The sequence below is a fragment of the Grus americana genome, chromosome 1 (assembly GCF_028858705.1).
Source record: "Grus americana isolate bGruAme1 chromosome 1, bGruAme1.mat, whole genome shotgun sequence".
Taxonomy (NCBI): domain Eukaryota; kingdom Metazoa; phylum Chordata; class Aves; order Gruiformes; family Gruidae; genus Grus; species Grus americana.
This window is the reverse complement of record NC_072852.1, coordinates 162,928,349-162,953,928: the sequence shown is the minus strand read 5'-3', so window position 1 is coordinate 162,953,928 and position 25,580 is coordinate 162,928,349. Positions and strand designations below refer to the sequence as shown.

Sequence of the window (25,580 nt, the reverse complement as noted above, 5' to 3'; positions counted from 1 at the left end):
TCAGTCACATGTCTTTTAGCTTCCAGACCCAATGGAGACTTCTGTTGCATCGCCACTCTTGTCATTAACTTCTATCTATGCTCAACCTCAAGCTTTTGGCAATAGCTCGTGCCAATCCTAGAAAAAGGGCTCACTCAAAACAGTGGTCCATTGCCACCAAAGCAGACTGTCTGATGGCTCTGCCACAGGGAGACCTCAACTAGGGCAGACTGCTCTGAGCACGGCTGGTTCAGTCTCAGTGATGTCCCTAAGCGCAATCAAGTATTGACTTATATTAAGACCTAGCCTCATTTTTCACTTCAGGTGTGAAAAGTCCAGCCTTATTGCTAATCTTCTTCTTTGAGCATGGCCATCAAATTCATGTCATAAACCTAGAGCAAATCAGACACTGGCAGCCATGTACAAAGTGAGCCAGCTGTGCATTTGGGGAACTTCAGTGTCTAGCAGTTTGCCCTAGGTTTTCCGTCACGGGCTTGCAGCTTTCTAAAATCTGCTGTTGTCATGGGTTAGCCTGTTTATACAGCCACTGCGTTTTCTTCAGAGGGAACCCTCTCATTAAGTAGCTTCCAGGCATTGTAACTGCACTTAGCTTGCAGGAGAGCTCTAGCTCTTGTAAGGGAACCCAGAGGTGCGTAAGCCCTGTGAAGAGAGTGGTACATTTATTTCAGTGAACCTGATCTTCAGGCCACACGCAAAAAGGCACTGCAGGAAAGAGAGCTTTTCAGTCACTGGAAATTAAGCCTTAATGTTTCCTGAATGAAAAAGGACAGACTTACACTGCATTGTCTTCGGTGAGCAGTTCAGTTTTGTATCTGCAGAATTAGGATAACAGAGATAACAATGTGAACTTTAATTTAGAGTTTGTGAGGCAGAAGTGCTCAATTCCACATAAATGCTTAGATGAAAAATAAAAGCATGTAGCAAAGATTGAAATTATAGTTTCATATATGATAGTCAGAAAGTTCTTGTAGTCAGGTTTCTGTTGTTCATATTTCTAAAAACATTTTACTAGCTGAAAGTTTATAGCAGAATTATTATATGTTTAGAAAAGCTTCTTTGACATGAAATCTCATTTGGGAGAATAAAGCTTTTCTATAAAATTAAAGTTGAATGTCATGTCAGTTTCATAGATTTTTCTATTATGATTATCTTCATTTACTTTTCACGGAGTTAGTGTATACATCACAATGGGAAAATAGACTCTGGCACCTATCAGTGGTAGAAGAAATGCACTTAGAGGAGACAATAACAAAGATTCATAAGGAACTGCAGTAACACACTTTATACAAATGGCCTTTCCGTGAGTTTGTTGCTTCTTGCTGAATAGCAATCATTATCTGCAAGACATGGCTGGCTTCATGAAGAATTCTAGGAAGGCTTGATTCATTGTTGTGACTTTATTAATAAGAAATCGTGAACCTGAATTAACCAACCAATTTAGGTAAGACCATCTGTTGTCTAATAAGATGTGACTGTAATTTGAATAGTGGTTTTGTAATAAGTGTATTATGAGATGAAGGACAAGTAGATATTAGCTTTGTCTCATTAGCTTCCAGGAGAAAAATGTAGTTAGTTTGCCAGTATGGAACATGGAATGTTTGGGGTTCTTTTACTTCATAGCTCATCCTGTGTACAAGTAGAACCCCCTGTCTATATCTCCTCTGCTATATACTAATGTCAAAAACAAAAATAAAATGGGACGTGAGGCACCTTTTGGAACACTCTGTGGTCACTCCTTAGTGGCAGTAAATCTGTTTTGTTCTTGCTTGATTCTCCTTGGTGCAACTGGATACCCTGACTGCTGTGAAGATGAAATGGCAAGCACTGGTTTATCAACATTATGTCAATGTTACTTGGTTTTGCTTTGTTTAGTTGCCCTCTCTGGGCTAATACAAGAAGCTAATGTCAGCTAAGTACTGAGAGTGCTGGAAAATGGTCCTTTTATGTTTGGATGTTTGGCAATAAGAAAATGGACAAAGCACATGTAATGCTGACTTGTCAGCTCAAACTCTCCCAATAGCGCTCTCAGTTTTTTATATGGATGTTAAATAATGCTGTAAAGTAGATTAAGCTTTACTACTCACTATCATGCTTTTATTAAAACTCTAAAACTGAATTTTATAAAAGCATTGTCCAGTTAAGCAACAAGGATAAATCTTTTCTTTGGTCATACAAAACCAGCCATTAATCTATATGCATGAAGATTAAGACAGAAATAAGTGCAGATGTGTATGGCAGTGACTTTTCTAAAAACACATTCAGAAGGTGGTTATATATTTTATACCAGTTTCTTGTTGAGCTGTTACCTCCTATTGTGTCTGAGTATTTTTGAATACAGGAAAGCAAAAACAAATGGTTAACACAGAATATAGTACTACTAATTAGAAGATTGTATTAAAAATGTAAATTATGCTGGATGAAACATAGCCTTTCAAAAATGGTTTATATGCCCTTAGGACTCTGCGTCATTTGGAGTATTCAGTAGATCTTGGCCAGCTGAGCTTCTATTTGCTTAGTTTTGCAAGTTTTAATTTAGAAAATGAAATTAATAATGAGTATTGGGAAACTCCGCAAAATAAAACAGACCGGAGTTTTATGGTTAGTATGACATTGGCTTGTGAGTGATACTACAGGTGTTGGATGTCAACACACACTGCACTCTGGAGTGGTCATGGCTACCAACACCTGAGTTTCACCAAGTTTTTGAGTCTCTTAATAAGTGATGTTCCTTCATTTTTTTATGCTTGTCTTTGTACTTCCAAACTGCCTGAAACAGTAGCACAATATATTACAAGATAAAACTGCTATGAAAAAAAATCATGAAGGAAGCCTAAACATGCAAGATACTAAACTTCCTTTCACCCCTCATAACTGAGTTCCTCGCTCTGGATATTACGATGTGAAAAATTACTTCAACACGTTTTGCACTTCCATGTTTCACAGAACATCGATGCAGGAACCTAAAACAGCGAACAATACCAAGCTCTTCCATCCCCCTTTCTCTCGGCTCTGTTGGTGCCATCTTTTCCATCTGAACACTGAGCTTCAGGGACCGATGCTGACTCTGAAAACTGAGGCACCTTTTAGATAAACAGCTGGCTATCCCATTTCCTAGTCAAAGGCAGAAAACAATCCAGTATCTTCCCGAAAGCAATCTGGCCAGGTCTGGTGCCAGGATCAAGGTGGGCTGTAATATGTAGGACGGGGTCCTCTGTGGACCTCAGACCGAGAAGAAGGTGAGGGCACGCTCGGCTCCAAAGACCAGGGTGCTTCTAAGCCTCCAGGATAGCAAAGAATCTGAAACTGACTCTTTTAATAAAAAGATCCGGTTATTGTATTGACTTTTTCAGAGAGGGAGGATAATGAGTTTTCTGTGCAACTTAATGAAGTATCACCAGAGAAGAAATTACATAATATGAAATCTTTAGGCAGGATTGAAAGAGCACGTTTTGTATTTCCAGAACAGTAAAGATTCATCGTGGCTTCTCATTTCTTAACAAAGCCTGAAGTGAAAATGCTGTCTCTCCATAAATCCCAGTCTATCAGTCTGGACAGGGAGCTGCTTTGTGTTTGCATTCATATGGTTCGTGCAGCTTTAAAAGCTGTAAAATAGTACCCACAAAATTTTCTGAAGCAATTCATTTTTTAGTGAATCTGTAAAGAGATGTAAGGAGCAGGAAGCCTTTTGTATTTGCAGGAGTACAAAGTCTCAGCCAGCAAATATAATCCAAGCAAAATGAAAATGTATTGCAGGTGCTGATCGTTGAATTGCAGAAGATCAGAAGGCTCTCTGCACAAGGGGGAAAAAAAAAAAAAAAAAAAGATACACATCAACAGTAGGCCCAAAACCTTACAAATAATATTGCAACATTTTAGTCATGTTCAGTTTGGGGGTTTTGTATCTTTGTGTGTTGTTCCTTCTAACACATTTTTTTATTTCTGACAAAGATCAAAATGCAGTATTTACTTTCAAGGAATATGCAAGGCTTAAAGTAAAAGGAAATTGTTTTTCAGCAAAGACTCAGATAAGTTAAACGTAACAGTTTTTATTACATTGTGGAAGACATTTTTGGGCAAGGATTGTTACACCTGTTTCACCTTTTAGAATTGAAGATCATGTCTTCTATATGTGAATTCTGCTGAATATGATTAATCCCAGAAAGCAGCCATGGAAGCCTATGGAGAGGGGAAGGAAAAAAAAAAAAAAGCTTCTATTTTAAAGCCAAGGTTATAGTCAAGGTTAATTCAGGGTGTCACGAAAGTGTGACTGTGACAAGATTTAGTGACGATGTAAGGGCAAATTAATGCAAGATCAGTGGCCTGACTATTGATTCTTATCATGGGATCCTGCTGAAATGAAGTCATTATTTAATTACACTTTTACTTACACTATAAATGCTTCCCAGAATAGACTGCACTTGATTTTGATGTCTGCAGCTCCATCTTCTCTTTTCTTTTGTGTTCATAAGTGAGTAGGGAATGGGAATAAGCACTCAAGAAAATTTTCATTTATTATACTTCACATGCTGTCACTTTCCCACAAAAAGCAAGCAAGCAAATGTTTTCATTCTTCCATTCAGAATAGTCTGTGATCTCAAATAATTCTGAGTACGGGAAACATGTCTTGAAATCTCTGAAGATTTCCAGATGAGAATTTCTCTAAATTTTATTCAAATCAATGTTTGAATGGTTTCCCTGCTTTTCTTGAGTGTTTTAAACATTTTTTCCACTATCTCTAGAAGTAAACTCTAAAGTTACTGCTCAGACTAAAGCAAGTAACTTAATTGAGACCTACAAGAAGTTCATAACTACTTTATTGGGACTTCAGATACAGCAGCGAGGGCTTTGCTATAGAAATCTATTAGGAAAGCTCAAGCATCTATGAAATGACACCAACATTCACTGAAGAATCAAAATTACATTGTTTCCCTATTGTATCCTGGATTCTTTCAATTCTGAATCGGATCTATTTGGCAAATTCGTGACTAACAAAAAGTTATAATTAAATCAGGTTTAATATGTCTTGTGGACTGTGCCCCACATTTTGTCATATTACACAGATTTGAAGACACAAAAATTAAGAAAATGTAACTGGTTGTGATTATAATGTTATTGTCTGAAAAATAATATGCAAAAATGGACAGAATTCACATTTGAAATGCAAGAGTATGTTTGTCATTTTAGAACATGGAAGCATCTAATTCTATGCTTGTATAATACATAATACAGCACAAACACAGTCTTGCTCAGGGCAAGAATCTTGAATAAATAATAATTCTACTGAGGGAGAAATCACAACTCAGTGGAACTCAAGTTTCATAAAAACTGATGAGAGATTTAGATTCCAATTAATCAAATAAAGGGAGTAAAATTAACTTGTTTTGGTTTGGAGTAATAAATAAAACCAATCTGCAGAGTTTAAGCTAATCCTCATTGTATCCCTCCATATTTATGAAAGCTTCATCTCCATGGCCTCTTTTTTGTCTTGTATACTGTATTTTTACCTTATTTTTAAATAAAAGAAAAATAAACCCATATACTTCACAGAACATAAAAGATAATAAATATAATGCGTGAAACAAGCACAGTCTTCTGCAAGACAATGTACTGCATTCTTAGTGAGATAGCCAAGTGTTATTTAGTCCATGGCATGGACTTTTCTCCTGCAAATGTTATTCTCATTTAAAAACTTTTCCTAAGAGAGGGAGAGAGAGAGAGAGATAAAAATTCAGCATATTAGATGAGTAAGTAACATAATAGCTTCCTGTAATAACCATCTCTAGTTGCCGCTTACTAATCAGACATTCAAAAAATAAACAAATAAAATGCAATGCATAAGGGGTTTGCTGCTAGTTCATAGCAAGACCATTATGTTACAAACCAGAAGATTAAAGAAATTTCTTTTCTCTCTTGTGCACCTATGTTCATAAGTAATAGTGTTAAAATTTTCACATCTATTTTCAACTACTACAGAGGGAATATATACATCTAAATTGGAGAAATAATGTATAAAGGGTTTTGTTAGTGCTTTTCCTCTGAATGAAGAAATCCAGCTATAGCGAAATTATTTCTCGTTCAGGTTGTCTTTCAGTGCCCTTGACAATTGTGGAGAGGGGGGGCTGCTTTCTGTGCTTCAAGATTTCAGTCTTGGCTCAAAGTGTTTCTCTGTCAAGTTCTTTTTTTAAATTATTATTTATTTAACTTTTCCACATTATAGTAGATGCCCAGCCGTTATTTTCATCCAGTCTCTAGCAGCAGCGATGTCACTGATCTCACCAATTTGTGAGTTCACACAGCCAGTCAGAAGTGTGGTGGGTAGAAGGGAAAATGGGAACATGGATTTTAAAGGGCTAATTATAGTGGGAGTCCACTTTCAGGAGTTATTTTGTACAAGGAAATATTTCTGCAGAATTATTTTGTACTTTATTATTCCAATGTGGTTTGCCAAAGCTGTCATTGGATTTTATACACACAGTTGTAGCCAATGGACAGAAGAACAGCAGGATCAACTCTGGTGTTTTGGCACATAGCGAAGGGACCTTTCTATATTAAGAAAAAAAAAATCAGCCACCCTCACAGCTCCATTTTCTATTCTCCTTGAAAGCCCAGATAATCACCTACACAAGGAGAAAAGGAACAAAGTCTGGGCGAAATGTGTTTCTGAGGTTGGAGGATAGTTAACAACCCACTGACCAAGACAGCAAAGAATAATATAGGAAAAGTGAAGGCAAATATATATAGTGTTTGGTGTTGGCATTAAAACAACTCCAAGCTCTTTCATTTGTGCGTTTTATAATAATTTCCTGATTCTTCTAATTTGAGACACATATACCTACTTAAATCTAAGATTGGCTAAGCCTTGTGTTTATTTCTCTACATTATCTTTAGAAAGGTTCCAAGTAGCTACATCAGATATTGATGCCTAAGTTGTAGATTTATACACTTAAGTGTGATTAACCCCACATCTATCTAGCTCAAAATCGATGGTAGGACTGGTCCATTCGCCTGCTGTGAACCACAGGACCATATCCACAGTGAATGAAGTGTTCTGGGACATGGCCCAAAATAACTGCTGTTCAGACCATTCCACTTACGGAAGCTGCTTCAAGTGCTGAACACTTTCAGATTATTTTTGTGACTTAAGGACCAGGCCCCATGATTAGCTCATGTAAAATTCTGTGGCAGATGATACAGTGCCTTTTGCCTTTGAATTCTTCCTGGGTGTTGTATATTGTTTTTCTCCATTCTGGCTGCTCTGGTTGCACAAAAGCATCTGAGCATGCTCAGGGCAAAAGGCTTCTGGCACTGGGGAAACGCAGAGATGGGAGACACTCAGCAAGATGGAGAGGGATGCTGCAAAAACCAAATGGATGCAGTGAGGGAAAGTTTTTCTATGGACTAAGGGGAGACCTTCTCACTCTCTACAACTGCCTGAAAGGAGGTTGTAGCCAGGTGGGTGTTGGTCTCTTCTCCCAAGTAACAAGCGATAGGTCAAGAGGAGAGAGCCTCAAGTTGTGCCACGGGAGGTTTAGATTGGATATTAGGAAAAAAATTCTTCACTGAAATTGTTGTCAAGCATTGGAACAGGCTGCCCAGGGAAGTGGTTGAGTCACCATCCCTGGAGGTATTTAAAAGATGCATAGATGTGGTGCTTAGGGACATGGTTTAGTGGTGGACTTGGCAGTGCTAGGTTTACAGTTGGTCTCGATGATCTCAAGGGTCTTTTCCAACCTAAATGATTCTATGATTCTATAACTAGTTCCAACTAGAAACCAATTTTGCACTTGCTAGACTAAGTCAGAAAGAAAGTTTAGCCTTTCAGTTGATAGCAACCATTCCTTACCTATGCTCTTTATTCTGGAAGGGTTGCTAGCATGGAGAATTTCACATTAGAACTATTGTTTTATAAGCCCTAAAAACTGTTGACATTCACATCTCTTTTCCTTTAGCCTGTTTCTTTTTTAATTTCACTTATTCAAGGTCCATCAAGATGATAGAACAGTGTCCATCAAACAAAACTTTTGACAAGTCTTGGCTTATTTTAGCTGATTATTTGTCTGTGGGCTTTTCATAGTATAGGTTTGTGGGACTGTGGACTACTGTGCAGAGTAGTAGTGGCAAGATTAGATGTAAAATAATCAATGACAGTGAAAAAGCACTACTTTTATACCATATTTTTTCTCTGTGAATTGGAAAACTATCTTTTGATGAGAGAGGCACAAACTGGATGTACCCAGGTGTAACTGACCTCAATAATTAATTTTGAGGCCATCCATCAAATGGCATTTTACTGACAGGGGTGAATCAGCGGGGGATCCTAGTTTGCTTCTTGGGCCAGAGATACTAATGCTGCAGAATCCAGTTACTGTTGGCTTTAATCGGCTGTTATGTTTAAAGTATCTTTAAGCAGGGATTCTGAAAATCAAGTAAGCATAAGGAAATTTACTCTTTCTCTTGCTCTGGAGGCAATCCTTTGAATCCAGGCAGTGTACGGGATGTCCAGCAGACCTTGCACAGCTTTGAACATCACTACACTTGCCCATGTAAATAAAAACTTGAACCTTGGCAGTTGTCAGCGCAGCATCTTTTCCATTCACTATGCTGCTGTTCAGGAAAGAAAACCAGGTATCTTCTACCCTCTAACTTTTCATTAAAAATGTTTCAGCAGCCTTATAAGACATAGATCTTTAAGAACTAGTATTCTACTTAGGACATTTATATGTAGAGATACTGTCAGAAACAATGTACTCTGCTGAAAGGACAGGTACAGTGAACTTGTACTTTTTTACTATGGCTTGTGGTACCCAGACCAAAGTTGTCAGGTTCAGAATCTGTTCCAATATCCACCTTTAGATACACAGGAAACTATCAAGTTTATGGCATTTTTCATATCCACTGGAAAATTTGGCATCTCTGTCAAAGGTTTACAGTAGTGCTAACTTCAGAGTGATATCCCTGTTGTCTTCTTCACTGAAGGTGAATGATATTACTGCACTGATGAGGAAATCTCTCCCAACTTGTGAAATACCTTTGTGTTTTGGACATGACTGAGACTTTTCATACTTTTAAAAGGTTTGGAAAGAGGTTGTGGTAGTGTAGCTGACAGTTCATCCATACTGTAATGATGAGACATCTTTCAGCAGGCATTATAAATGGATATCTGGCATTGAGAGTGCCTTTATGGTTTGAGCATGTTTATCCTTGTGGTTCTGGAAACCAGACCACTAGGTGGATTATATTGCTGTATATAAATTGTATTCCAGCATGTTTTATAAATCAGGTGGCTTAATCAGATAAAGACAAATGACAATGAAATAGCTTAAATACAAATTTACTGCCAGGTAACCATTATGCACTGCTGTCTTTTACTTTTACTGGATTTTCTGACTTAGCTGGAAGTAATTTCAGTCATTTGCCACTTAGAGACATGGGTCAAATTGTCATTCAGTCCAATCTGTGTAGTTCTTTCAGGCCTAACATGAATGGGGGTTCACATCATATTTAATGTGCTATAGAACATCTTTCACTTTGTTAAAGGAGAACTTGGCATGCTGGGGGAGAAATAAAAAAATCCTTGCCCTGGTCTGGCTGCAGGGGTATTCAGGACCAGTTCAGTCCAGAACACAATTAATTCTGTTCTAACTTATTTTGGAAAGTCTGTGAAAGTCTGTTGGGAAGAGTGACACCAGGGACAAAGACGGTCACATTTACAAGCCTTCCCCATATATACTGTGAGTCCGACCCAACATTTCAGGAGTCCTCCATGAAGAGCATAGCTGCAAGTGGCTGCATCAGCCTCATGGAGTACATAGGCTCCACAGATCCAGATTCCACCTAAAAAAAGACCAAAGCACACAGGGTGGTTTTATGTGTCGGTATCACATCCTGACATGCAGTCACAATGTGGACACGGTTCCTGGAAGCACTGCAGTTTTGCGTTGGTGCATGGAGTGGATGGAGGAAACGGTTACTCCTTCCCGTGCCCTCCAAATCCATTTAATATAAAATCTTCAAACTTAGGATGTATCAGATATTAAAGTGATAAGAAAAGATGATGCATTTGATCTTAGCCAGTGGCTGGGAAGTGCGCATCTGGGACAGGGGCTTCAATGTGTATTGCAGAGCACTTATATCCCACTGAGGATGATATATTATCAGCGCTTTCAAGGGCTGTTGACAGATCTAAACCATAACACATTAATGAGTGATTTCTGCACTTGAGAAAGTGAGAACTGTAAATCAAGACAATTACAGTAGTTTGTAGTGATAATTGAAATTGTTGGGGTTTAAATTGCTATGGCAAAATGAAAATAATCTTAGGCTACATTTATTCCCAGTTTAATATCTTCTTTGAATTTTCACATTTATAGATCTGATGCCTTTTAGGTCCTAGTCAGTCCAACACAGAATGCAGTTACTTGCTCAGTTTTGGATAAAGAAAAAATTTAAACAGCTTACCTGCTGAGAATTTATGAGGAACAAAATATTAAAAGGAATGTTTTCATATGCTTATAGACTCTACTTCTGTTTTGTACATCAACCTAAAATTCACAGTAGATTAAATGAAGATTTAATAGTAAATTTCTCATTTAGTCTATCTCTGCATAAAAGGAAAAAAACAAATCCCATTGTCAGATATATTTTTATAGTGTAGGTTTTGATCTGCTTCCTGCAAGTGTGAACAAATAACTGGTTTAAACTCGACAATTTTTTTTTTTTTAATGGGTACTTGCTTATTTCAAACCAATCCTAAAATGTCTTTACTTTCCATTAGAATATTTTCCAAAAATTGCAGTACCTAAACTATAATTTTATAATACTCAGTATAATAGAGCCATTTTGCTGCTGCAGTTCACCTTTTTGTTAACCATCAGGGAACAAAGCAATGCATCTGATTTTACTAGATATGTACACGATTTTAGTTTTTGTATGTTTATCTGGACATGAGTGTGAAAGAGGAAGAAAGTTGGATCTTTAACACAGGACTAGTTTGTTTTAATACGATCCAATAAAACATTCTCACGGAAATTATATCCTTGACTTCATATCATCCACTGCTAGTACTTTGGACCATGTTTTTCTTCAGCACACAACTCAGAGACAAAACACTGAGGAGAATTCCCTGTTCTTACTTGTAGAAACATTAATTCCCCTAAATGTTCTTAAGTTAATCACCTTCCTATGTTTCTCTCATAGTGACTTGGAAGTAGGACATGCAGACACCAGTGAGGACACCCCTGGTGCTACATTTTGTGTCTATAGGGAAGGGGTTATCAGGAAGTGATTTAAAAGAAAATAAAAGAAAATAATATAATGCTTAAATAATGGGGTGAAGATGCAAATTTACTTTCTACTATGCAGTTCCAAAAGCTGCAAGTGCAATACTCAGCAAAAATGTGGGCACACATCCCATAAACAGGTCATTCCAGACCATAGTCATCATCCCAAGGTGCACTTGAGCATCTGTTAAATATTTTATATATGGTATTTATATTTACAAGTAGCTTTGTGAAAATCTAACAAGAGCATTTGAAAGACCATAAAAGAGGAAATGTTAACATGGAGCTATAAGGTGATCTCACATGATTTGGGCCCACATAATGCAGCGGGCATTTATGGATTGTATAAATAGATGGTGAGCTATTTATAAAGCAACCCTCTGCTTCCGTGCTACCCTGAATGTATTGCCAAGACATTGTGTATTGTATTGAGGAGCCTGTGGTTGATTATTAGAACCCAGCAATGTATCTAGCTAGATCCTTGCTGGGATACCTTAAAGATCTGACACCCTTCTTCACTTCAGTAGTCAGGAAAATAGTTTAAGATGTTCCCTTTCGATCTCTATACTTGCATATGATCCACTCAGACTTTGTTTTACTTTCCTGTCAGTTGTGCTCCATCTTGGGCTTCATTCACATCATGAAGTGAAACAGGAGCATAAGCAGAGCGTAATATTCTGTTGTGTCCCAAATAACCAACATCTGGCTTTCTACTGGGCTGGACGGTCTTCAGCAAATAGTCAGTCTTTAAAGAAGGCTTTACACTCCTTGCTGAAATGATGACTGCATTTTTGTACCCATCTTGTCTCTGACAAGGTGTGACCAGCTTATTGCTAACAGATTAATATTTCATTTCAAGACCCAGCATCCTTTGTTATTTGGCCTTTTGAATTTCATGGAGAAGGACTAAGAATATAGGCAACTTGAAAAAGCATGGTTTGTTTCTAGGGAGATTCCTTTGCTTTTTTTTCCCAAATAGCCCAGGGCTACTTATAGGATTTACCCTTTGAACTCACTTGAAAAATGTTCAATGTAAGACTACGACAAAGCTTATCAAGTAGACAAAGCTATCAACCTTGGAGTTGCCTGCTTCGCTATCCCTACAATTTTATTTTTCCCTTTAGTCGAATACCCTCCTTTTAGTACTAGTCCACGCAGTTCCTACCCTTTAGTTGCTCCAGTATGCAGCCCAGACAATTCATCAGTCATGCGGAAAGGAACCTGTAAGGAATCTGCATACCCTTACTTCTGTGTCTGGATTGCCATTGTCCACAAATTCAGACAGTGGTCACCTTACTATAAACTGTAAAGTGTCTTTTGCATCATGACTCCATCCATGTTTCTTAGAGCAGGAAAGAGCTGGAATATGTTGGGTCAATCTGTTGTCACTTGTCACCTCAAATTATTGCATAACTTATCATTGAGCAAGACTGCCAATATTATGTATGCATTTACTTCTTTCTCATCAGGGCTAGTGTGTTCTTGCTGACACCGCACAACTAAGACATCCCACAACCCTCCGCACCACTCTGAGTTTCATGCCCTTTTTAAGTCAGTAAAACAATGCGCACACTCTCTTTTAAGTGAGATGCACTGGGAAGAAAGCAGAGGAACTACTTTTTATTAAAAGAGTGTCTTAAAGTTTATGTTCCAAAAGAGAAGGTGGGATTTGAAAAGCCTAACAGCTGTGAGATTCCTTCCTTATTTCTGTGTAACAGAAAACTTCTCATCTCATGGGAGTGGAAGGAAGAAATTATTTCAAAGATTTTTCACCTTAGCTTTGCCCTTGAAATGTTGGGAAAATAACAGATGGAATCCATACCTCGAATTCTATTTAATGTGGGCTTACTCTAACAACAGATGAGAAAGATAAATATTTTTCCAGAAAATTTGCAGGGCAGATTTTTCAGCTCAGTAATATCTCATGGGATGTAAACCCCCATATCCTGGAGTATTTTCTCAGCTTGCACTATTTTCAGTCTAAGAAATTCTCGTTTTAATCATATTTATAATGAAACAACATTTTTCCACCCCATTTGTTTGACATTGATTATGCCTCTGACAGGTAAAATGGGATTTAAGAAGAACATTTTAATATTTACATCTGAGCGTTCAAACATTTTATTTTGTAAAAACTTAAATTGTAAAAAAATAAAAATAAAATTTGCTTTAAAGCATCACTCAGAAGTGATTCAAGAGATTAAAAAATAGCTTTACACAAAATATCCTTGTGACTGCAGCTTTTCAAGTGGCTTTCTAAATTTGGGGTTTCTGTATTAAGATAATCTGATAAGTAATTTTCCTAGTTTCCTAAAAATAGGAGAAGCTATTCTTTTCCTCTGTAAATAGAGGTTCAGTCTCACCCAAGTAAACATCTGAACATTTTGTCCTTGTGGTTTTTTGCCCTTGACTTCTGTGGGAAAATTGTGAAATTCCACAATTCATCTCTCCAACAATGATTTATTTTTTGATGTGCAACCTCCTGATGTAATCACTTAGAGACCTGCAGCCCTTACTCTCCTACAGCCATTTTCAGAATTATGTGTTCTGATAATTTAGGCACATCACAGATGAGAGCGATACTTATGAGCAGTGTTGAAAAATTCTGGTGCATAACTTTTAGGGTTTTATCCATCTAAATACCTTTAAAAATTGCTTGTGATGTTTCATTTTTTCATCTGTAAAATGGAGGAGCAATATTTGTCCATATTCCAGAACTATACACACACCGGAACACAACTATAGACATACTGAGATGACCAAATAATATGAAAAATACCTCAAATTTTAATACATGTTGGAAAGTTGCCATATTTCTCATGATTTCAAAATCATAGCTAATGGAAAAGGACATCTCAGTTGGGTAAGAACAATGGCTAAATATTCCTCTTGTTTTAGAAAAAAATAATGTGGTTCCTCTGAGTTGCAGTGGGGTAAGTTCTTAATGCCATCCAGAGAGACCTTGACAGGCTGGAGAAATGGGCCCATGCGAACCGCATGAAGTTCAACAAGGCCAAGTGCAAGGTCCTGCACGTGGGTCGGCGCAATCCCAAGCACAAAGACAGGCTGGGCAGAGAATGGATTGAGAGATGCCCTGAGGAGAAGGACTTGGGGGTATTGATTGATGAGAAGCTCAACATGAGCCGGCAGTGTGCGCTTGCAGCCCAGAAAGCCAACTGTGTCCTGGGCTGCATCAAAAGAAGTGTGACCAGCAGGTCAAAGGAGGTGATCCTGCCCCTCTACTCCACTCTTGGGAGACCCCACCTGGAGTACTGCGTCCAGCTCTGGGGGCCCCAGTACAGGACAGACATGGAGCTGTTGGAGTGAGTCCAGAGGAGGGCCATGAAGCTGATCAGAGGGCTGGAGCACCTCTCCTATGAGGACAGGCTGAGAGAGTTGGGGTTGTTCAGCCTGGAGAAGAGAAGGCTCCGGGGAGACCTTATAGCAGCCTTCCAGTACCTGAAGGGGCCTACAGGAAAGATGGGGAGGGACTGTTTATCAGGGAGTGTAGTGACAGGACAAGGGGTAATGGCCTTAAGCTGAAGGAGGGTCGATTTAGATTAGATGTTAGAAAGGAATTCTTTACTGTGAGGGTGGTGAGGCACTGGAACAGGTTGCCCAGAGAAGCTGTGGAGGCCCCCTCCCTGGCAGTGTTCAAGGCCAGGTTGGATGGGGCTTTGGGCAACGTGGTCTAGCGGAGGGTGCCCCTGCCCATGGCAGGGGGGTTGGAACTAGATGATCTTTGAGGTCCCTTCCAATCCAAACTATTCTGTGATTCTATGAATGCTGCAGAGTTTGTATGAGATAGTAAATGTATAAGTTCTTTTTTACATTATAAAACTTTTCTAGGGTTCAACTATATTGCCCTAAAATTGTTTGTAATAGTTTAACGAGCATATTGAACTATAAATTATATATTTTCTAGAAAAATATTTTATTGGAAATGAAAATATTAACATTAAATTTACCATGTTTTATCTCATCATATTCTTGATATGTACTATCCCAGAATTGTGGGATCTTGCAGCTGTTTCACTGACTATAGTGTTTTGCTTCTATTTTGGTATAATTCAAGCACAAAGTCAAAGACAATAGTACAAAGCTGTAGTACTCAAACCAGGTCTTCTACTTTTCAGTCATCTGGGATGCTATGAATTGTTAAAAAGATAGCTATTTTTATCTTTAGGAGGTTTGTATTAGACTAGACTTCTGGTTGATACAAGCAAGTATTCTCAAATTGACCTTCTACAACATAAATTCCCAAATGAGTATGGCTGATGCAGTATTTCCATTTTTATATCAGATTGTGCTATAAAAGCAGTGAACTGAGATGTTAGCATCTAAGAGCCAGACTGAAACAATGAGAAATACTTCAATAAAGCATTCAAATATCTTATGAATATTTCTATGTAGTTCTAATTAGGTACACATAGACATATTTTCCGCTTAAATCTGCTGAAAAGAACTTGCTTGATATCTAGATTATTAAATGAAATCAGCAGTAACACAGTGCTCATGAAAATAGTCAAAATATGGACAAGGAGAAAAATGAGCCAACAGTGAGCAAATCTTGTTTGAGGAAAAGAAAGAGCAAAAGGAAGAAAAACATCATTGCCAGCTAAGTTTTACCACTTTCTCCTGTATTAAAAATAAACAACAGCAACAAAAATCAATAGGGAGTAATTCTAACAAGTTGAGAAGACAGTGTCAAAGATCTATGACAAAAAGTAGTGAGTGATTGGACTGAAGTTCAGCCTTTGTGCTGAAGTTAATTAAAGATGAAAGGAAAGAAAAAAGGACCTGTAGCTCTTAGGACGGGTGATTCAAAGGTTTGTGGCAATCCTGTGTATCTTATAAAGTGTACTTCGTGATACATCTCAGTCTGATCCCAGTTACATCACTATTACAATGGGTTTACAACCATTTCATGAGGTCAGAAATGATGTTTTTGTGCTTTGGAAAAGTTTCTTCAGTTATAGCAGGTTGAATGGAATAATCAGCAATTCTTAATTAAAAGTTTTTCTTCTTGCTTTGCTTCTGAAATCACAAGCATGAACTTCTAGTCCTTATGTCCCATTTGTTTTTAAATATAATTTTGAATAGAAATAATAGAATTATACTGTGGAGTTTTTTGGACAGAAAGTGCTAGAATTGGGCTACAGAGTTGTCCACAGATATATTAACTTTTTTGTGGAAGAATGTGGGGGAACTGCTACTCTTAGTGGAGTTTGCTTGCCGATTTATTCAAGATCAAACTCTGACCTGGCCACTTACATAAGCATTTTATTATTATTGCCCTAGTCCTCTTTGAAACTCTTGAGATAATTAGGCTATGAACAAAATTATGCTTGGAAATTTAGCTCATTTTTCCATCATTAAGTTGTAGATGGACTACACAGAGATCCAAAAAGTGACTTACGGATGTCAGTGCCCCAGTTTCTCAGAGAGTAGATCATGCCTGCACAGGACACAACATCAGCTTGCTGAGTGGGGAGCTGGATGATTTAACCAACATACAAGTGCTAAAGACAGGGATTCATTTCAAAACTCTCTCCAATTATGGATCATTTACTTTGCAGGAATATACCTCACCCTCTTGTATAAAGCAAAGCATTTAATACCTCGTGTTGAACACCAAATGGGAAGGAAGTACAAGTTTCCACCTTTTATCCAGCATCCTGGCTGTTAATGCATTCGTAAAGCTCGTGAGAAATAAAATGCAATCCTCTTCTTCCCAGGCTATGGGTTGTTCTAGCGCAGAGGCATTTTAAGAGTATCTACTTCCTGGGCCAGTTGGCTAGAAATGGACTGGTTCCTCCCAGCAGTGCTCCCCCAGGGTCTTCATGCTAAGGAGTGATTCCATGTGATTCCAAATGGGATCAGTTCCTTTGGGTGGATAGGAAATGTAGGAAATAGTTGTCCCCCCTGTTGTGGTCTCTGGGGTGGCACTCAGTTTTGATTCATTTTGCTTTTATTTGACAGATTTTATTATATGCCAAGAAATGACAGGATCTGGACCCAAGTTTGGCTTTATGCTGTGAGTTCAGGTACATTCAATATTACTTTGGAAGAGCACCCCTACTCTATTACCAGACAACAAATGCCAGCTACTTCGTTAAGAAATCTCCTATAAATACAAGTAGAGAAACTGCATGTCTGTGCGTTTGATCCTTGTAAAGGTGACCAGTTGTTTAATCAGTTTGTCTGATTTTTTGTATCAGAAAAAAGATTTATTATGTGTACCTGACAAAGCCAAGGCTTTTGATTATAAAAACAGGTCAAATACATAACAAAGCAGTCTTTGCAAATGCAGTGTTACAGGAGAGTACAATTTCATGGCTTTTACCCAAAGAAGTTCTCTCCTCAATTATTTATATTTGCAAGTTCATCCTTGCAAAATCTGTCTTCTAGATGAAATAATATTCCTCCTAGAATTTCTGGAGGGGGAAAACAAGTGTTCAGTAATGAAGCCCTTAAGAATCTTGCTTTTGGGGTTTTTTGCATGTATGCAAAAACATACATTTAAATAAAGCTGAAGCCGTCAGAAAATGTTACAAAATGCAGTAATGTAACATGTCCTGCAGCTACCAGGCTCAATCAAAGCTCAGAAAGGCACTTTTCTGATGTGCTGCATTCCACGTATGCTTATACTAAAATGAAGATGTCCTAGTCAGTCAGGGAGACAGCATGATATAATTAATGACTCCTCTGTAGCAGTTTCCCCAGTTATGTCATTCAAAGTGATGTGATTGATTTATAATAAATTATTTACATAAGGACTAGTTATTTCTAAACTTTGAAGTCTATGAAAATTTCTCTGCTGTGATTAGCATACAGCCAATTGCGATGTATTTTAAGAGACAAAAAAGAAAAAAGCCCAAGCCGTATCCATCCACAAATGTTAAATAACAACCATTAAAACTCCTGAGCTGAGGAAGAGCTCTTCTCAGCAAATGCAGGTTTTGAATACTACTGAATGAAATTACTATCTGCTTTTTGACTGGTCTGCAGAAAAGTGTTATTAGCTGTAAAAGACTCTGAATATTTTTTTTTTTTAAGATGAAAATGAGACATGGGTTTTGAAAATACATTTCATAGAATTTGCCAGCAGCAAGTAGCAAGCCAATTATAGGTGGCTGAAAATCAACTTTCTGTGATAATCTCCAGGTTTCATGTGTTCATATCTTTCTGAAATTTTCACACTCCAAGATGAATATTTTTTATGTTTGGTTTTTTCCTCAGATTTCAGAATGCTAGAGCAAAATTTGATTATTTTTTGCATGAAAGATGGTTCAGCTGTTGTTGAGGGAGGAAAAAGTCCTGGCTGTATTCTCTGAAAATAAAGGCACAGAAAAAACAGCTGAAGCTGAGAACTGAAACTTGACTGCTCACTGAAGGCTAGATTCACAAAGGCACTTAATTGCTGTAACACACCATTTAACTTTTAGCCTTCAGACTTCCGAAGTAGCTGAGTTCCTTTAATGTTTCCCTGTGCCACACGTGGGAAGGGTTGGTCACCTAAAGGTGCGTCAGTACTGCAAAGTGACAGGGGAATATGGAACAAGCTCGAGAACAGGACTCATCGTGTGCTCAGGTCACAGCTTAATTGTTAGCCCCCCTCCTGCACGTGTATTGGACCTCTCCATCTGACTCTCTCTACGCCGTGCCTGTGCCTGTGTCCTCTGTTTGGAGGACAGAGACTGCCCGCAGAAAGTTGCATGAAGATACCTGTCATGTTTTGGTGCCCTCCCTTCTTTCCAACGCTAACCAAAGTGTATTCTATCAAACGTGACCTCCTGTCTCACTTCAAAATATGCAACATTATATTTAGCTTCCTTTTACTCCACTGCCTGCAGTACTGCCTCCTATCATTCCAAACACTTTGAGCTGAAAAATAACCACACAAAATAACTAATAGGTATTTTAGTCACTTTGGCATCAGGTGGGACCCAGTGGAGATGTAGTGCCAAAGACTACGTAGTGGTATGGGACGTGACCGGTTTGGAGCAGGAGGTGCTAGCAGTAAGCAATGTGAATGTAAACCAGTCCCTGCCACTTGGCCTCAGGGACAGCAAGTGATCTGCGCTTGTGTTTTACTTCAACAGCACAGCATCTTCGGAAACAGAGGTGTGCAACATCCAGCTTGATCAGCAAGGAGCTGCTTGTGTTGGTCTTTGTCAGAGGCTGATATAGATATGTCAGAGGCTTCCATAGAAACTTTCTCCATCTGCTTTCTGTTTGTAGTCACAGCTTGGCCTCTTATCTTAAAAAGTATATTACTTCTCTCTAGACAAAAGCAGGGCACCTTCCTTTCCTGTAAAATTCTGTTGATGATTTATTTAAATATAAAGTAAAGACAGGGACTGTCTTCTCTAGTTATGCTTTTCAAGAATGAAATTGTCATGAAGTTTTTGTGCAAGGTCAAGATTTTATAGGTGTATGTGCTGTCCCACTGGGCTGAGGAAGGTGCAGATGGGACATGTGGATTCCAGCTGAACTTAGTGGTCAACCAGGTGCTGACAACTTTGCATTGACAAGACATCTGGGCCTGGGAAGAAGCATAATTTTAAGCATGAAAGGAACTTTGCTAATAAAACTCTCACTGCCCACAGATAGAAATATCTCTGGCTTTAAGCAGCAATTTCAAAGTAATTTTGAAGATTCCATTGCTGACCATAAGTATACGCATTCTGCTTACATCCTGCTTTTGGTGCTAATCCTTTTGTAAAAATGAGCCTGTTCTAGGTTTGGAGGTATAAAGATAAAACAGTTGGATAAGTGACTCTAAAAAGTAGTTCTGAGCAGTGGAAATAATGAAGTCCAGCTTTCCTTGCATTTGGATTTTCTGCTGTTTAATAAGGTGAAAGTTCCCCCTGGTGCTTTTTTAACCTGTGGGTCATTCACAGCATCATTCCTCCACGTGGATTCTTTGAAATCTGTGAGGAACTGACCTCATGCTTCAGCCTTTTCCTCAATAAAGGCAGTAATAGAGCCTCTCTCCTTTTCTTCTCCCAGCTGTCTATTTTCAAAAAACTTGGAGGATCTTAATGTACTGACACCTGAAGTCCTCAGTCAAATTTGATTGAAATTGGCTGATGGTTCAAAAGCTATTGGAAAAGGATGCATAATACCTTCACACACACCATCAGAGTGTTGTGCTAGTAAAGTGCATTTCCCTAGGAAACGAAGGCAAAAATCACTTCTGAGCATACTCAGAAGCATCTGCTATAACTCTTTAACAGAGCCATTTTCATGTAAAAATGTCCAGTATGTTCAGCATACTTCTCTAAAAATCAGTGATTTAACATCAAAAAGGGAGAAAGAAATTCCAGAGGAAAAGAAAAGAAGTGCCATTTTAGTACAATCCTGATAATACAAACCACATCAGACAGTTTAGCACATACTGTTACAGTGCAAAGTCAGATTCATGCTTTCAGCACAAGTTACCATGAATACAGAAAAACAATTTAATCCCTTAAAATTCATATTAGAAGTGTTGCATTTATTCATAAACCAACAGAATGAGTGAAAGGAGAGCCATTGCTTTGCACTCTCCTGTCCAGTAATTTGGAATCACCGAGGAATCCGTAGCCCTTTGTCATTGCTCCAGATTGTCACTCCAGCACAAGGAACTTATGCTCCGCGGCACCATGACAAGAATGCTATTGCAAATAGTACCTAACATGCACTGTTAATCCAAGATAGAATTTCTGGCGTGGAAACGTACATTGCAGTAGTACACACAATTTTTAAAGTCTGAGATGAAACAATTAAATATGTAAATGAGAGGGTGAGGGAAATAATATTTACCCAAGGAACTTCACATGGCTGTCAAATGTGACCAATATGTGCGGTTTAAATTTAGATATGGATAATTCAGTGGATGTCCTCCAGAAGATGATTTATCCTACCTTTCAAGAGGTAGGATAAAGAAGCAACCCAAAAAGGATCTATTTCTCTCCATTGACCATGGAAGGCATATTGGTGAATAGATGCCCAGGATTTTGATAACTAAAACAGATGAGGTGAAGGATCATCAGAAATAATGGAGAAGCCTTATGCACAAACCTTTCCCTAACCTCCGTGCTCCCTCTCCAGGAAACCCATACCTTTCTAGTGCAAACCGTAACACATATCACTAAACATTTATATCTCCACACTTCTTTCTGTCAGCTGTGCCCAGTGTTAATGACTTTGACTGAAAATCCTAAACTTATTGGGTGTCTTTCCATTGACTCTGGTGGCTGTTATAAGTTCACCATGTGCAGCCATGCTGTGCCATATGTAAATTGAAATGCATTAGACTGTTGTCTATAATACTTTTAGTCACTGGAGATGTTGAAAGCATACAAAAAAATACTCCGTCTGATCTCTTTATGAAGTTGTCTGAGAAGACAGAAGGGTATTTTTCTCTGAAAGAAAGGAATGAAATCCCTTTGTCATGGTGCAGTTCTGAATAATTTTGTAGAAATCGTCAAGATTATCCTGGATTTACTGTGCTTTAATAAAGAGGAGAATTTGATCCAGTGACAGTGTGACTGACAGTTCGAGCTTAAGTAAGAAGACCGTGGGGTCTCCTCAGGATCCTCCATGTCAGGATCAGTCAGTTACCATCCAGCTGATTCCCTGGATGGTTTTGCTTCACTTTCCAGTAGATTTTGTGTGGGAGGGCTGGGGAGGCAAGCACCGCCATCAGTAGGGGAGTGTTGATTTTTGCATTCCTGAAAATCACTGCTGGCTGTGCTAAATGAAGATAATTGGCAGGAACCTATTAGTTTCATAGGAGGGTGTTATTAAGGGTTGAGTTCTTTTCACAAATTTCCCCTTCTGCACTTATTGCTTGAGAGGCATAATCTCAGCGATCCCGAAATTCACAGAACAGGAGATTGATTTCCTCCTTTTTCTTTTTCTTTCCCCCCCTTAAACTCTGCAGGTCAGTCCCACCCCAGGGTGCATCCGGGCGTTAATGAAGATGTTGTACTGCCCTTACTGCAGAGGACTTCCCACTGTGAAACCTTGCAACAACTATTGCCTCAATGTAATGAAGGGCTGCCTAGCAAATCAGGCTGATTTGGATACTGAGTGGAATCTGTTCATAGGTAAGAAGAGTTTAAATATTAGTGGAAGGAAATGCTGGTAATAGCAAACATCTGCAGAGTTTTGTGAGGTTAGAAGACATTGTTGGTCAATATTTGCAATGAAGCAACTGCAGATGCACCTCACCTCCTAATCGACCTTCCTGGCTTGCAGTAAGAAATGACTCTTTCCCCCTGCCCAAGCCACTCACATTTCGTATTTCATATTTCAAAAGTAATGGTGTGGTGTTACAGCTTCTGAGCCGAATTATTACATGATATGTGAAATTTTGAGAAAGCTTTGGTTGAGGATTTGATAATAAGCTTGACATGGCAGAAATAGTGTGCATTACAATTGAGAACTAGGCTCTTGCAAGCTGAGAAAATAATACCATTGTATAGCATCCAGTCAACATAAATCACAACAGCTGCTGTTCTTAATTCTGGTAGTATCTAAGCAAAGAACTTAATAGTTTCTCATGTATGTAACCTTTTAATTCCTTGATCTTGATTAGAATATGTTAATGTCTCCCTTTCAGTGTGCTGAACAGAAAGTACCAAACATGCAATCAAAATGTTAGAATGGAGCATAGAATATGTATTTAAGGAAAACTGCTATTACAGTTTTATTCACATAATTCTTCACTCAAGTAAGCTAAGAGAAAACAAGAAAGAAAAAAAAAAAGCAAGAAAGAAATCTCCTTTAAACAGGCATCCAGATATCCTGTAGCCAAAAAAAAAACTTTGCAGAAGAGTAACATTTAACAAGGAATAAAAGCTTCAGGTTGCTTTTGATGATACACAGGATAGGATGAGGAATTAGACAAGGCTAATGATAATATAGAAAGAACACAAACAGCTAGTTACACCAGTCACTAATGAGCATCATAGCCCAAACTGGATTTCAGGAAAATAAAAGCAGCTGGAAAACATGCTTTATTGCAACCAAAGAAATGAAATGTTATTTTCTACTTTTGGAAAGACAAAATATGAGCAATCTCATCTTGCTTAATTTCAAACCCCACTGACCAATGTGACTTTGAAAATTTGACTCTGACTCATTCGTGGATTTTCACTTTACTCAGCACAGAGGTGGTGCAAGATGGATAGGGAGAAGAAAACAGGATGAAAAATGAATGAGTATGAAAAGTCGGGGGGGGGGAGCATTGAGTACGCTATAAAAATAGCCAAAAATGCAAAGAACAATAATAAACAAATGATGCAAATAATAAACATGCCTTCTCAGTCCCTTGTACTGGTTAAAGGAGCTGACATCGGAAGCAGTGCTGTACCCATGGGACTACTGGTGTGAAAAGAAGTCAGTTCATCATCAGAAAGCTAAGTAGGAACTGATGGGAAAACAATGCCAACCTGTTAAAGACATTGCATGAGCTACTTTCCCTTTGTCATTAAAGAGACAAGAGCTGAATTGTCACTAATTCTGATCAAAGAAAATAATATAGGCTTTGAGTAAAAAAAAAAAATTAACTAAAATAAACAACAGAGTTTTTACTGAGGCACGCATCTGTTCAAATCAAAAGCTGGAAGGTAAGATTTCAGGTCTTAAGAAAAAATTTCCTTTTCTGGTGCTTTAAATTCAGTAAGAGTGCTGGGCAAGGTGAGGTATGTGTTGGAAAGGGTGGAAATGCTTACAGATTCAGACTTTCAGAGTCTTTGATGTAAAGCACTTGTCTTCATCAATGTCTTTCAGATTTTGATTGTTTCTGCTCTCAGAAAAGAAAAACTGCATGGAAGCTTGTACATTATGTTAAAACATAGTGCTAATTTATTAAATACTGTGTAATACACTGTGTGCTTCCTTAAAGGAAAGCAGGCTGCTATGCAATTATCCCTTCAAGTCAGTGATGAGAAGGCAGTATAAAGAACAAATACATCAAGACATATTTCGTCTTTCTTCTACCTATACAACTTCCCCTCTGCAACTTGATAGGGAAGGGAATAGAGAAGGAGAGACAGAGATTTTCCTGTGTTTGGAAAAGGTATTATGTTTTATCCCATTTTTGAGGCCTCTGACAGCTTTGCTGAAGATGACGGTCCTTAGTCCTTCCTTTATGAAAGACCGAAATGCGGCAAGTTGTCTCTGTCTCTGACAGCTGTCAGAGGCTTTCTAATAACACATGCAATTCTCTGAGTACTAAACACAACAAAACTTCTACTCACTGAATTAAAACGAACGGCAGCACTTTACAGCACCGCTGAGCTATGAAAGATTGGAAATTATGCATGAGCAGTTTTTATCCCCATTCCGATACCAGGAACCATGCACTAGGAAAAAAGAAAAAAGATAATTTTGTGCACTAACAGTCGCTGCGTAGGCAGGAATCCCAAATGTTAGTGCATATTCATACACAACATGATAGTTTTGCTTAGCTCATAATCCGTGTATGGCAAGGCTGTTTTGGCAAAAGTGGGTACTAGGAGAAAACTCTCGGATGTGTTTGTCAGTAACTGAGCAAATACTGCAGTTTGGACTGCATGTTCTGGTATTGTTCTGTAGTTACTGTAATCGTCCAGCAACACCCAAGATCTACAAGTGGGGAGGAGCAGAGGAAAGTAAATGGGCTCTCTGACAACAGGATGTGTTAGATGTTCCACCTAGTTTATAAATATAAAAGTCAGGACTGAAATCACATTTATATAGCACTAATAAATCTTGCATCTACTTTCAAAGCTAGGGAGAGTGGGACAGCTTCCCCTAAACATCTGGTGCTTTCCAAGATTTTATAGACTGTGAAAATTGGTAAGAGGTGAAACAGCTGCAGCAGCATGACACATGGTTTATTATATTTTTCCTGTTTGTGTCACCTTAAGGTCTGTGTCCCTTTTGTGTTACATTTCATTATAGGCTTTTTGTATTTTGTTGCTTTCATTATTGCACAATAAAAGCCAAAGGTAGCACATCTCATTCTAGCAGAATTCCTCTGAAACGCAGAATTTTGCCTGAGAAAAGAAGACAGTCTTTAATAATTATTTTATAATTATAAAACTATAATGAATAAATGCTTCTTCCAGGTATCTATATAAAATATTTAGAGGTATTTAAAAGTAAACGAGCCACACTGACTTTGAAAATGTGTGTTTTGACAAAGCTTGCTTCTGATATTTTGCCTGTTAGTTACCCCTCATAATCTCCTCTGCACCAGTCTCGAGCAAAGTTAGCAAATGCAAGATAAAAAGAATAAGTAGAGAAACTGTACTGCTCAGG

General features: G+C 38.2%; 1 protein-coding gene and 1 non-coding gene across 3 annotated transcripts in view; one reads left to right on the top strand and one right to left on the bottom strand.

Moving 5' to 3' along the window:
• The window catches only part of GPC6 (glypican 6), a 796,186-nt gene that overhangs the window by 548,944 nt on the left and 221,662 nt on the right, over positions 1-25,580 (top strand). For both annotated transcript variants that reach the window (XM_054813009.1, XM_054813008.1), the window contains exon 4: positions 22,213-22,378. In XM_054813009.1, the coding sequence (XP_054668984.1) occupies positions 22,213-22,378 (166 nt within the window). The remainder of the gene's footprint in view (positions 1-22,212; positions 22,379-25,580) is intronic.
• On the bottom strand, positions 9,901-10,089 carry LOC129201969 (U2 spliceosomal RNA). The gene has a single exon (XR_008575546.1). It is a non-coding gene; the product is annotated as a U2 spliceosomal RNA (small nuclear RNA).